Source organism: Halichoerus grypus, chromosome 13 (assembly GCF_964656455.1).
Source record: "Halichoerus grypus chromosome 13, mHalGry1.hap1.1, whole genome shotgun sequence".
NCBI lineage: Eukaryota > Metazoa > Chordata > Mammalia > Carnivora > Phocidae > Halichoerus > Halichoerus grypus.
Genome location: NC_135724.1, coordinates 38,161,971 through 38,176,886, shown reverse-complemented (window position 1 = coordinate 38,176,886; position 14,916 = coordinate 38,161,971). Strand labels below are relative to the sequence as shown.

Below are 14,916 nucleotides of genomic sequence, written 5' to 3'. Positions count from 1 at the left end.
AGAGCATTTTTTTTCTCATTTCTCTCAGAAGGAAATGAAAACGTAATTCTCTGCTTCACATAGCACACTCATATGCTGTAAAACTTAATAAACCTGCGATAAAAGACAATAGTCCCTCAGTGTAAGAAATTGCAGGTAAAATTATAGTGGCATATCAGCACTTAAATTTTTAAAAAATGCATTTTCAAGGGTTTATAACTTGTCCATGAAAATTCATTTTGGACTGAAAGTAGCACATGAAATCCTATAGAAGTCAATTATGGCTTTCTTAACTAGATTGTAGTAAAAATCTCCTGTTTTTAATCCAAGTATATTCATTAAGGAATACTTTAGAGCTAAGTAGTTTTAGACACCCTTAATTCTCACATTTTTCTGAAAATGTTGGCTATGCACATACACTTGTTTAGTCCTTGTTTGGGGGAGAGCCTGATGTATTACTCTTCACTCTATCCATCTTGCTTGAGTGTAACCAGTTTTTAATTTATTATTTTTCTTCGTGTGTGTTTCTTTTTAAAATAACACCAGCCACACATAAGTGTGATAGCAACTGAATTAAATTGAAAGTAGTTTCTCCTTTGCCTTACATTTAGAAGGGACATACTGTACTTGAGCATAATTCAAGTCTCAGAGACCATCAGATCCCTAAGGAAGAAGGAAGGATTTCAGAGCCGACAATTGACAGTGACTTTAAATCCTCCTCAGAAAGGAATTTTTCCTGGAACTCCCATGTATATACTTAATGGTTGGAAGTTGTTTTGTGTAAATGACAGTGAGGTGGTTGCAGGTAACAAAATCTGTACCATTTGATTTAATTTCATAAAATTTCACCCATAAATAGGGAAAACAATGTCAGGAGTCTCATATGAGTGCTCTTCTTAAAAAAGGATCATGTGATTAACAGCCTGCTTACCCAGAGTCGGCTTGCATTTCGTGGAGCGTCCTAAGTAGCAGTAACTCTCAAGTAGGAAGGCTTGTTTTTAGTTGCTATCCTAGGACTGTGGATGCATATACATCTTTAAGCAGAACTAACAGGAGATAATTAATGTATTTTCTCAAAAATTAAAAATGCAGCAGGCTCCTTATATGCCTTCAGATATTGTCACCGGCAGTATTACTCAAGCCTGGCTGCATCAGAATCCTCACTGGAGCTTTTAAAAATAGATACAGATTTCCAGGACCCATGGCAGACAGACTGATTGGGAATGTCTAGCAGGTGAGCCCAGAAATATGTATTTTTAGATGCTCTTCAGGTCATGCTGATGCCCAGCAGGAGTAAGAACCCTGGAGAATGGGGGCGCCTGGGTGGCTCAGTTGTTGGGCGTCTGCCTTCGGCTCGGGTCGTGATCCCAGGGTCCTGGGATCGAGCCCCACATCGGGCTCCCTGCTCCGTGGGAAGCCTGCTTGTCCCTCTCCCACTCCCCTTGCTTGTGTTCCTGCTCTTGCTAGCTCTCTCTCTGTCAAATAAATAAAATCTTTAAAGAAAAAAAAAAAAGAACCCTGGAGAATGACATTGCAGACCACTCAGGAGGGCTCCCCCACCTTGTGTCTGACAGAGGGAATGTTGGGAGCACCCTTTTCAGTGCTGGCAAAGGCACAACTGAGCTAGTTACCTCCAATGTACTGGTCTTGAGTGTTGGGCCCCCCCCCCTTTTTTTTTATTCAGCAAAATTGATCCAACATCTCGTCTGGATGCCAGAGGTGTAGACGTCCGTAGGGCTTCCTAGGCTCTGCCCTCAGAGAGCGTGTACCCTAGAGCACATGCATTACAGAGGGCTTTCCCTTTGCAGCTAGCCGTGACGGAACATAGTCGGCTCTGATACGTGTCTAAGAGCTTTGCAAGTATTATTTTACTAACCCACCCAACAGTCCTATAAGGTGGACGCCATTATTACTTTTACATTAAAAAAGGGTTTAAGAAACTGAGAGACCATGAACCTAAGTAATTTTTCCAGGTTTACCCAGTGTGGTTAAGTAATTTGCTTGGCGTCCTAGTGCCGCAATTCCTTCTCAGAAAAATTCACACATATATAATATTTTTACATAAAATTTGAGGGCTTCCAGACTCCCATGCATATCAGGTTAAAGGCCCCTGCCCTGGAGGGTAACAGCTACAGTACTGTGAGTAAGCATGATTCCGTCTTACCACCCCTGAGCTCTGAATACAAACACTTCTTTTATTTGACCCTTTTCTTGCTGTAGTTTATCCATAGAGTTTCTGTCCCCTTATGTCACTGGAATTCTTGCTTGTCTTTTTCCATCTTTGATTACATATTGGATGACAGCTGTATTTTGGACATTTCATTGAATGCCCTTCAAATTTTGTTACTTCTAGATGACTTAAGCTACCCCAGTGTGTGAAGGATTGTTTTTCCTAGCATCAGATAATTTTCAGTTGACATGTGCCTTTTCACTGCTCTAAGTTTTCCCTAGAATGTTGCCATCCAAACTCCTCTATTGTTAAGATTTGTTTGCTCTAGTTTTCAGCTGTTTGTCTGAGCTCTTTATTATGGTTACTCTGCTTATAACATAGTACTGTTCTATATTTGCTTTAGTTACTTAGAGATCACCCATATGTATGCTAACTCAGAATTATAGGAGTTGGTCTGTTCGTTTGCAGTCTAGATTTCTGGACTTAACTGTTTTCCTTTGTGTTGTTATGTGGTGTGCTGTGAAAACCAACCTTCTATGCCTTATGCCATCTTAAATCCATTTTTTTCATGAAAATAATAAAATGCTGACATATAGGTATATTTTATACAGTGCTGTTGTCCACATATATATGTAATATACGTATACACACATTCATAATATATACATTTATATATTCCATACATTTGTGATATTTAATAATATTAAATATATTTTGTATGAATTAATAAATTTATTATACCCTTATTAACCAACTAGCAGAAATTTGGCTGCCAGTAGATAGTTACTATATATTCTACACCTAACCTAATATCAGTAGTATCTCTGCTTGACCTAGCCCCAAGGCACCGTATTTCTAGTTGATTATTCTTCTTTAAGTTTATCTGTAATGTAGTTATTCGGTTCCTCTCAGTATAGGATAGTTATAAATTGGAGCTTAGTTTGAACCTATCTTAGGGAAAATTGAAAGAAAAGAGGCTAATTATGAGGGCAGTACTTCCTGTCTTCTTTTTAGAGCCTTCTGAATGTTAGTAAAGAAGACAGTGAATACACCCCAAAAAATCTATTCAGTATTACTTCTTTTTCATTTTGAGAATTTAAGTAAAAAGTTGAAGGAGATTTCACTGAGGTATTTTCCCGCATTGATACTTTTAGCTGTATTTCTTCAGTCAAATATGTTTGAGAATATTTCTCTCTTTGTAATTGTCTTTGTAATTGTCTGTACTCTAACTTCTTTTAGAACAGCTTATTTCTCTACCATGTGATGCTGACATTGTAAGTTAGTATGACAGGAAATAGTGGTTTACAGTATCTTTGTAATTCTGATGAACTTTCCCTATGACATGAATATTAGGTTAGATTATTTCTTGATACTCTTTGCTGTCTTTCATGGAATATCCTTACAGTAAGAGATGACATGAAAGAATTTTAAGGTCTTGCCTCATACAAATATAATCTAATAGAATCAACTTTGTTGACCCCAAATACATTTGTTATTCTTTAGTGAAATTTCCATATTGTTTTAGGTTAGACACTGAGAGACTAAAATAAGGTTAGTAACACCTCTTACATTGGTTTAAGAGAATTTAATCTTTGGAAGTCATTTCAGTTTTAAGATTTTACAACATACCCATATTCCATTGATCTTATTTGCTTATATGGCATCCTTTGAAGACTGTGCAGTTTTCTGTGATAAAGATATATTGCTAATTTCTGACTAAAAAATTTTCGATCTTGTCCATTCTTTTGCTTTTCTGCCCATATTTTCTAATCTTTTGTAGTCTGTAATTTTTTAATTCCTTTTACATAACATTTGGCAAAGTTCATATCTCCTTGCTTACAGAATAAAAATCTATACCAAATCAATCAGTCTATACCTTTCTTAACCAGAAGTAGAGTTTACTTTAGTTATGATTATAAAAGCAGTAGAAGAACTAAGTCATCATAAACTAGTTTACATAAATTAAGCATGTTACTTAGTGATTATAAAATTAATTTGATGCATTTACTTCTGTTGAATATATATACACACACACATACACACACACATAAATAATTTGTATCTTTCACATTTTGTGGTTGAACAATAATTGAATCTTTCTAATTTCTGTTCAGGTTGGGCATGTCAAGAGAGGAATCGATGAAGCTCACTTCTGGACCAAACAGTGATGGAGCTGAAAGTAGTTCGTGTGGAACGTCTGGCCTTCCAGGTCTTTCCGCACAGACTCCCTTGGAAGAGCAACAGCCAAAAAGCATGAAAAGTCCAACTTCTCCAGAGCCTGATTTCTGTGCTACACTTTGTCCTATGGTAGATGTAGGTAAAGATGTGATGGCAGAATCAGAATCAGAAGATATCTTGATCCCTGAAGAATCTGTGATTCAGGAGGAGATTGCAGAAGAGGTAGAGACTAGTATCTGTGAGTGTCAGGATGAAAATCATAAGACAATACCTGAATTTTCTGAGGTGTCTGAAAGTCCAGCCAACTCTCATGAAGAGCCCCAAGTAACACCTCCTGAAGATAACTTGGAATCCTGTGTTATGATGAATGATGTTTTAGAAACTTTGCCTCCTATTGAAGTGAAGGTGGAAGAGAAATCCGAATCTCCCCAGGAAGAAATGTCAGTTGTTATCGATCAGCTAGAAGTCTGTGACTCTCTCGTTCCTTCCACTTCACCTGTGACTCATGTCAGTGACACAGAACGTAAGGAGCCAGAAGCTGCAATAGAGACCAATATTCCAAAAATAAAAACAGGGGCATCTTCTTTAGAAGGCCAATTTCCCAGTGAAGGAATTGCTGTCGATATGGAGCTGCAGAGTGATCCTGACGAACAGCTTTCGGAAAATGCTTGCATCTCTGAGACTTCCTTCTCTTCCGAGAGCCCAGAGGGAGCCTGTACCAGCCTGACATCCCCAGGAGGGGAAACCCAGTCCACCTCAGAGGAATCATGTACTCCAGCCTCCCTTGAGACAACGTTTTGTTCTGAGGTGTCCAGCACTGAAAACGCAGACAAATATAATCAGAGAAATCCCCCTGATGAAAACCTTCATGCATCTTTGATGTCAGAAATCTCTCCAGTATCCACTTCCCCTGAAATATCAGAGGCATCTCTGATGTCCAGTTTACCTTTGACGTCTGAAGCATCCCCAGGATCAAATTTACCTTTAACATCAGAAACATCACCCATGTCTGATTTACCTTTGACATCAGAAACGTCTTCAGTGTCTTCCATGCTTCTCACATCTGAGACCACTTTTATATCCAGTTTGCCACTTCCTTCAGAAACATCTCCAATTTCTAATTCTTCCATGAGTGAAAGAATGGTGCATCAGCAAAGAAAGTCTCCTTCCCTCTCTGAAGAACCACTCTCCCCACCGAAAGATGAAGGCTCTGCCCCTGCCAGGCCGCTGGGAGAGAGCCTTCTCTCTCAACAGAAGACTCTATCAAATACTCCTGAACCCATCAAAATGGGTTCCTCCATTGTTCCTGAAGCATTTCCATCTGAAGACTTGCACAGTAAGACTCTGAATCAGCAGCCTTGTAAATCACATGTTGAAACTGAAAAGCCCTATCCTGCTTCAATTCCAGAACTTCCTTCTATAGAAATGATAAAAGTAAAAAATCATAATGTCCTGCAAAGAACAGAAAGGAAAGGGGCGTCTTCACCATTGGAGTTACCTGTCTTTTCTGAAGAGACGGAGAATAAGGGAAATGAGCTTCCATCAGCTAAATTACAGGACAAGCAATATGTCTCATCAGTGGATAAGGCTTCATTTTCAGAAGGCTCTAGAAATAAAACACATAAGCAAGGGGGCTCACAGAATCGGTTGGAGACCTCGCATTCTTCCAAGTTGTCAGAGCCCTCCAAGTCACCCGATGGGGTAAGAAATGAAAGTAGAGAATCAGAGATATCAAAGAGGAAGACTGCAGAGCAACACAGTTTTGGAATCTGTAAGGAAAAGAGGGCTAGGATAGAAGATGATCAGTCAACCCGGAACTTACCATCTAGCAGCCCACCTGAGAAAGAACAGCCTCCAAGAGAGGAGCCCAGAGTTCCGCCTCTCAAGGTATGGAATAATAATAATAACATTAAAGACAATTCCATAGCTAGGCTTTTCCTATTTAGATGCTTAATTTTCAGAATTAAATAAGGTTTTCTTCCCTCTAGGTTTTATGTAGCAGTTCATGATCTAATACTCTCAGCACTATTCTAATATTAAATGATCCTTTTTAAGGATTGCTGAGCTCACAAGATAATTTTAGATATATGTATATATTTAGACCTCAGCATTTAAGGAAAAAGAAATGGGGAGGGAGAACAGGGCCTGGAGGAGCCGATAGGCCATGAGATAGAGGGTCTTTTGGGGACTCCAAGGTATAGGATGAAGACCTACATGCACTTGGGGAAAGTAAAGATATCAAAGTTCAGTAGGACTAGGGAAAGTAGTCAAAAGTCAGAGGCATACATGAAGGAGGAGAAGGTCGAGAATATCGGCTCATTTATTTTCCAGCAAATATTCACCACCACCATTCCCTAGCAGAAAAGACCTGACTTATGGAAGAGCCTCATTAAATATTTCTTGAGTAAATCGGTGAAATTGCTTTGCACACCCTGAGGGAAAAATGCTGTAGATACGCAGATATACAAATCTTATTTTTTTTTTAATTTTTGAGATAGTAAAGAGGTATTTAACTTCCCAAATAATAAAACCTGTAGTGAAACATTCTGATTTATATATTCTCTTTTGATCCCAGGTTAGTTTTAACTCTCAGAAAACAAATCTTTTATATAAATTGGCTCTGCCTAAGTAAACTGAAAATTAAGCTTAATTCAAAAGAAATACTCTGTTTAATAAAAAAAAAAAAACCCTACCCAATATAATCTATATTTATTTGGTGCTTTTATCTCAGTCCATTTATATTGTCCAACAGTTAAGTGGATTATTTCACCATAGGTTTGGTCTAGAATTATAACCCTATTCAAGCTGTGTTGCTCTTAATTTCTTTCTCTTTATTTTGCTCTGCTCTGACATCTATTTTATGTATGTGTCTCATGATATCCATAAGGCTGACTTTTAAGAGTGTAGCTGTGGTTATTCTACTTAATAAAGTAACCCCTATTAAATAAGATTCTAAAGATGTGAAAGATGAACATTAAGCTCCAATTAAAGGCCTGCTATGCATTTTAATTTCTGAAGCAGTGGAAAGAAAAATATAAGCATGCTTTTCATAGGAAATATTTTTGAACATAGCAGTCTGATTTTTCTTGTCAAAAGCTTGTTTTCAATGTACATTTTACGGTAGATGGATATCATAAGTATATTTGGTGTTCGTTTGGCCTTGAGCTCTTGCTTAAGTCTATCTAGGTTTAATTTTTTAAACGTTTTTAGTTGTTTCTTTTTTTGAACTAAAGAAAATATTTAAAAGGAAAAATGGAATCTCCTCTCTAAATTCATTTTTTCTTTGAAGCCTTTGGATTGGAAGAGAGACATCGCAGGTTGGAAAATGAGAAATGAGATAGCTCAGAAAGATCATTTCATCTACCAAAGTTCCAAAGCATAATTTCAGATTGATATGATCCTATAGTATGTGTCAAGCTTTTATAGTGTAAATATACATATGTTGAGAAGGGAGATATGTTTTCTAGGAAAAGCTTCTCCTAGAGGGAGGAAAACAAGGGAAGCATAGTAGTACCTGTCAAGAGCCCTGAATGGGGAACCCAAAGACTCTCTCTGTCACTCCCTAGTTGTATGACTCCAGGGCAGCCTATTTTCCCTCCACAGGCTCAGTTTTTTCAACTGTAAAATGAGGGGCTTTAACTAGCTCCCTTCCAGCTCTCCAAATCTCTGACTCTAAGAATATGTTTAGTGACTAGAACATCACAGGCATTGCTCTGGGATGTTGGTTTTTGAGTCTTGTGCCTCGTTAATTTGGTGATGACTGTGAGCCTCTTAATTAGCATGAGTTAGGTGGACGGTGTGGGTTGGGATATTTATGAAACTCAGCAAATTGTAGATTACTGATATCCGAAGAAACTGCCCAACCCGTAGTTGCTCTTAGAGGCAGAAAACCAGGGTTGCCCTTGCTTTTATGAAAAGATAATGATACCAAATCCCTTTGGAAAGCAGAGCACTCTCACAAATACTGTCTCATTCCATCTTATAACAGCCCTGTGAAGGAAATAGACCAGAAATAACTAGTCTCATTTGACAAGTGAGTTTACAAACTCTTATTGTCTGCTGATCATACAGGTATGAGCCAGTTTGCCGGGTGGTACGGGAGTACAGAAAAACCACGGAGTCTCTGGCTCACGGAGGTCACTGGAGAAAGCGAAGTACACGATGATTTGCCCAAGATTACAGAACTTCTTTGAGTGAAGGCAGGATGAGGATTCTAGTCTTCTGACCTCTTGGCTAAGGCTATTTTTCATTGTGGCAAATGAAGAGATAAACTCATATGGAATGAAGGTCCCAGTTTTCCATGCCAGGAAGGAAGATAATTTAAAAGCTAACGATCTCTAAGTCTTTTTTAGCTAACCTCATTTTAAGAAGCAGGGATTTTGTTTCCATTTATATGAGGCATTAAGAAGATGTTTCATTTCCATACCAAATGAAGTCACCGGTTGATGTTTCTGTAGATGAAAAACAGAGATTAAAAATTTTAATTTCACATTCATGCCACATTTATTGTCGCTTTATACCTTAAAGGCCCATTCGGGGACTTAGGTGTCGTTGATGCCACATTATGAGAGGATGCAGCCCATCTTGTCTCTTGCATTATCACATTCCACCTGCCTCCTCTGTGATCATGTACCAAGCGCTTTCTCTTTCCGTTCTCCCCTTCCTGTAGATCCAGCTTTCCAAAATTGGGCCACCTTTCATTATCAAGAGCCAGCCAGTCTCCAAACCAGAGTCTCGAGCATCCCCTAGCACATCGGTCGGCGGTGGGAGGAACACAGGAGCCAGGACCCTTGCAGACATCAAGGCCCGGGCCCAGCAAGCGAGGGCCCAGCGAGAGGCGGCCGCGGCAGCTGCTGTAGCCGCCGCGGCGAGCATTGTCTCGGGAGCCATGGGGAGCCCAGGAGAGGGTGGAAAGGCGAGAACCCTGGCACATATCAAAGAGCAGACAAAGGCGAAGCTCTTTGCAAAGCATCAAGCCCGAGCCCACCTCTTCCAGAACACTAAAGAGTCCCGGTTGCCTCCGCTCGGCTCAAAGGAAGGGCCTCCAAGCTTAGAAGTCTCTTCTACCCCTGAAACAAAAATTGAGGGGTCCACCGGTGTGATTATTGTCAATCCAAACTGCAGATCTCCTAGCAACAAGTCTGTGCACCTCCGGGAGACCACCACTGTATTACAGCAGTCTCTTAACCCAGCTAAACTTCCAGAAACTGCCACGGACTTATCTGTGCATAGTTCTGACGAGAATATACCCGTGTCACATTTATCTGAGAAAATTGTTTCATCTACCTCTTCTGAAAATAGCAGTGTGCCCATGCTTTTTAATAAAAATTCTGTCCCTGTGTCTGTTTGCAGCACTGCTATGTCGGGAGCAATTAAAGAACATCCCTTTGTGAGTTCTGTTGATAAATCCTCTGTTCTAATGTCTGTCGACAGTGCAAACACCACAATTTCTGCTTGTAATATAAGCATGTTAAAAACCATCCAGGGAACGGACACTCCGTGCATAGCCATTATACCAAAATGTATTGAAAGCACTCCTGTCCCCGTCCCGGCCGAGGGCTGCAGTGTCTCGAGCCCCACGGACGACAAGCAGTTGCTACTATCCAGCAACAGTGCTAGTAACCTGGTCCCCAGCCAGTACGCCTCCGTGCCAACTCCCTCCGTTGGAAATAACTTGCCAAACCATCTCTCCACGAGCTCCGTCTTGATTCCCCCGACGGGACTTAGTGGCAGATTTCCTTCTGAGAAGCTAGCCATGCCTGGGAGTGAAGAACAGCCCCCTGGGCCCCTGGGTACCACTGTGAGAGCCGCCCTGAGCTGCAGGGAGTCGGCCGCGGCCACAGACGCTCTGGCCGCACGCCCACCTGTCGCAGTGTTTACTGGAAGCATGCTGACCATAAACTCCTACGAGAGTCCTCCCAAGTTAAGCGCGGAGAGCTCGGACAAACATTCAGGGCCTCGAAACAGGGCAGACAGTTCTGGGAAACCTCAGCCACCTGCGGGGGGCTTCGCACCAGCAGCCATAAACAGATCGATCCCGTGTAAAGTCATCGTGGACCACAGCGCCACGCTGACCTCCACTCTGTCTCTGACCGTCTCCATCGAAAGCGCAGACGCCAGCTTGGACCTCCAGAGCAGGTGCGCGAGGACAGAAGCCTCCGTGCAGCCCATGGCGTGCCCCCAGGTGTCTGTCATCAGCAGGCCCGAGGCGGCTGCCCCGGAAGGCGTAGACCACGGCTCGGGTTTCCTCAGCGCTGCCGCGGCGAAGCAGGAGTGCCCCACGGCGCCGGCAGCCTGCTTGGGTCTCCGGGAAGGAGCCCTGGTGGTTCCGGACAAACGAAGCGAAGGGCCCGCTCCTAGTGCTAGCTTTGCCGAGCAGGCACGCGGCCCCGCCGCTTTCCAGAGTGAAGCCGACCCGAGCTGCAGCAGTCAGTACAACCCAGGCAGCCGGATTTGCTGGAACGATGAGGGCGTGCGGAGCGCAGGGCAGCCCCTGGGTGGTCACCCTGCTTCAGGGAAACAGAAGCAGTATCTGGAGCAGAGCTGTCCGAAGGCCGTCAAAACTGAGCACACCAGCTACTCCCACATGTCAGAACTTCACCCCAGGAGTCTCATAACGAACGTCACTCTCCCCGTGAAGTCCGAACCTCACGAAGTGGACAAGGGCTTTAGAATGGACACTGAAGACTTCCCCGGCCCCGAGCTGCCCCCTCCGGCCGCGGAGGTCGCCCCCAGCGTGCCGCAGACACAGACCGTGAAGGCTCCCGCCTCTGGCCCCATGGAGGAGGCGATTTCCTTGGCTGCAGACCCCCTGAAAAGAGTCCCCAGCGCCGGGGGCTCCGGCTGCCGGCTGTCCTCTGTGGAGGCTAACAATCCACTGGTGACCCAGTTACTCCAGGGCAACCTGCCTTTGGAAAAGGTGTTGCCTCAGCCCAGACTGGGAGCCAAGCTCGAGATCAGCAGGCTCCCTCTGCCTCTTCAAACTACCTCAGCGGGGAAGACAGCACCGGAGAGGACCATCGTCGAAATGCCGTCCAGCTCTCCGAACCCGGACGGGAAGGGCTACCTGGCGGGGACCCTTGCGCCACTGCAAATGAGAAAGCGAGACAACCACCCCAAAAAGAGAGTCGCCAGGACTGTGGGGGAGCACACTCAAGTTAAATGCGAGCCAGGGAAATTGTTGGTGGAGCCAGATGCGAAAGGGGTGCCTTGTGTCATCAGCTCGGGCCTGACCCCGCTAGGAGGACACAGCCAGCCGTTTAAGCAGGAGTGGCTGAACAAGCACCCCATGCAGAACAGAATTGTTCACAGCCCCGAGGTCAAACAGCAGAAGCGGCTTCTCCCCTCCTGTAGCTTCCAGCAGAACCTCTTCCACGTCGAGAAGAACGGCAGCTTCCACCCTGATGCTGGTACCTCACACAGACAGCAGTTCTACCAAATGCCTGTGGCTGCCAGGGGTCCCGTTCCGAGTGCAGCCCTGTTACAGGCCTCTGCCAAGAGCCCCGTGGGCTGCAGTGCGTTTGCCTTCAACAGGCATCTTGAACAGAAGGCGCTGGGAGAGGTTGGCCATTCTTCCGCACCACACCAGCTGAGGTTAGCCAACATGGTATCCCCCAACATGCCCATGAAAGAAGGTGATGATGTGGGCGGGGCTGCCCACGCAATGCCAAACAAAGCGGTCGCGCATGCCCCGCCCCCGCCCCCTCCGCCCCCTCCGCCCTTGGCCTTGCCGCCGCCTCCCCCCCCACCACCTCCGCTACCTCCACCTCTCCCTAATGCAGAAGTCCCACCCGATCAAAAGCAACCACCGGTTACCATGGAAACCACTAAGAGACTTAGTTGGCCACAGTCCACGGGCATATGTAGCAATATAAAATCGGAACCTCTTTCTTTTGAGGAAGGTTTAAGCAGCAGCTGTGAACTGGGCATGAAACAAGTTTCCTATGACCAGAATGAAATGAAAGAACAGTTAAAAGCATTTGCGCTAAAAAATGCAGATTTCTCTTCCTATTTGCTTTCTGAGCCACAAAAGCCTTTTACCCAATTAGCTGCTCAGAAAATGCAGGTGCAGCAACAACAGCAGCTCTGTGGAAATTATCCAACAATACACTTTGGTAGCACGAGCTTCAAAAGGGCAGCATCTGCAATTGAAAAGTCCATTGGGATTTTGGGAAGCGGCTCCAATCCCGCCACGGGCCTGCCTGGTCAGAACGCTCAGATGCCCGTTCAGAACTTTGCCGACAGCAGCAACGCGGATGAATTGGAACTGAAATGCTCTTGCCGGCTGAAAGCCATGATTGTGTGCAAAGGCTGTGGGGCCTTCTGCCACGACGACTGCATAGGTCCCTCCAAACTCTGTGTAGCTTGCCTGGTTGTGCGGTAAAGAGCTCTAAGGCAAGATGCAGTATCCCTTTTCAACACGGAAAAGCCAAACGGCGTCAGCAGCAACACATTGAGTAACTCAGTGGCTTATATCGTGATAATTTATTTTACTTTGGAACAGCTTATCTTTTCTCTCTGGGATGCTTTACTTGCGTTTCCCAGAAAGGGGAGATCGCATCCCAACCGAGTGGCTCAGCGGCATGTCTTTTGCATACTAAGTTACCATCCCTGGCTTTGGAAAATTTCTATCCAAGTGTACACAGGTCACTGCCCCATTCGTTTCGGTTTTTTGTTTTGTTTTTTGTTTTTTGTTTTAATCCAGGTGTAGATAGGAAAAGGACATTTTTAATTACTTAATGCTAACCAGAGATGCAAATGTAGAAAGAGAATGGTGAAAGTGATGTAAGGTAGTTGGTTTTTCATTCTTCTGTAGATTAACCATTTCAACAAGGGTTTTCACAGTTGACTCTTCTGGACCTACCTTTACCACAGTGATTAAATCATATTTGGAAAGGGGAATCTGATTTAAATGTATGATTCCTTGTATTTGCTCATATCCTGAAAGATACATTAAAGGAGGTATGCCGGTAATGCACTCCACTGTCCTTATTCTCTTCCCTCCCTGTTTACTCTTTTCAGAGACTGGTAGAATGTCTGGATCTGCCTTGGACATTGTGCACACATTGTAGTGAAATGTGTCTGATACCTGAAATTGCCGTGTGGGCCTCAAGCCCAGGAATCTGGTTCCAGCCCTTGGACACCTGATACTGTAAGGTCAGTTGACCAGCAGAGGCCCAGAGGCCCAGAGGCCCTTAGGATTGCAGAGCATCATGTGTAGCTTTTAAGAGCAAGTATGAAAAAAAATGCCCTAAAATTTAAGAAATCAGCACGTAAAATTCTGTGTATGCAAACACATAGAAGTGGGTTGATAATGTAAATATTGGTCCATTCTATTCACTCTAATACAACTACTAGATACTAAAATTGGGGGGGGGAATAATTGTACCCTTTCTTGATGACACCAGTACATGCTGGCTTCTGACTCTGCAGAGGTTGGCCCCCTCTCTTTTAAAGCGTCATTGATGATAAAAAGGACCTACAGAAGGCTGACGTTGTTGATCTGTTTCTGAACGGTTTTTTTCCTCATGATTCGCAATCCATATAATTCATTATATTTGACTCTGAAATAGCCCTTATTTTAAAAATCATTCTAGGTATTGCATGTTTTGGTTTCCCCCCTGCCCCCCTTAGGTAGAATTCAGTACATTCTTCATATTTGGGGGAGTGGAACTGCTTTTGAAAATGGGATACTGCATCTTAGAAACATCGTCAGTGTTTATCCAGTAAAGTCTGAGTGTTGAGTATTTGAGCTACATTCCACATACTTTGGCCACCCTCATGCCAGAGAACAGCTGTAGTTCAGGAGGCTCTGTTCCCTAAAGCAAGTTCAAAAAGCACATGAACACTGTGGGAAGATGAAAGACAACAGAAACCACGCCCATTTAACTTCAGATTACAGAGCACAAAATGTGGAGTGCCATTAACCCATTGATTGATTGTGGCTGCAGAATTAAAAAAAGAAGCAAAACATGGGGGGGGGGCGCAGAAGTCATCTGTATCCAGGGTAAGAATGACAGACATTCTCACATCAATGTAAACTTTTGACATTCCCTTAAAAGATGTCTTAAAAATTAACTGGAGTGAGCAGAGATTACATTCCCGGAGAGAAAAGGAAAAAAAAAAAAACCACCTTGTGATTTTTTTTTTTTATAATAATCAACCACGGTATATGTTTCTTTTTTTCCTCCATATTTATTATTGTGATGTTGCCAAATTTTATTAGGTGTTACAAACGTCACTTTTATTAATACATTGCTAATAGTGAAAGATACTTAAAGAAAAGCAGAGAGGGGCCTCTGTGGCTGAGATTCGGTGCTTCGGTAAGGTCGCTTCTGTTGTTCACGGTCACGTTGAAATGAACAAAGTTAGTGACTGAGAAAGTTAGCAGTGCACTTCACCAGCCCCTCCCAAGGGATGCAGCGGAAGTCCCAGCTCACTCTGCGCCAGGTTGTGTTGGGGCGGCATCCTCTCTGTGGTCTGCTTGTCTGCAATACCGTCTTGGTTCAGAAGAGCACGCTCTAGTCTCACAGAGGGGAACCCCTACGCTGTAGACACGTACATGCTAACTCCCTCCAAATCCACTTGCC

At 43.4% G+C, this 14,916-nt stretch overlaps 1 protein-coding gene across 1 annotated transcript in view; it reads left to right on the top strand.

Moving 5' to 3' along the window:
- The window catches only part of ASXL3 (ASXL transcriptional regulator 3), a 179,811-nt gene extending 165,326 nt beyond the window's left edge, over nucleotides 1-14,485 (top strand). Inside the window, exons 11-12 of the mRNA XM_078060460.1 lie at nucleotides 4,264-6,214; nucleotides 8,997-14,485. Coding sequence (XP_077916586.1) covers nucleotides 4,264-6,214; nucleotides 8,997-12,710 — 5,665 coding nt within the window. The 3' untranslated portion in view covers nucleotides 12,711-14,485. The remainder of the gene's footprint in view (nucleotides 1-4,263; nucleotides 6,215-8,996) is intronic.
- Nucleotides 14,486-14,916: the final 431 nt, after the last annotated feature.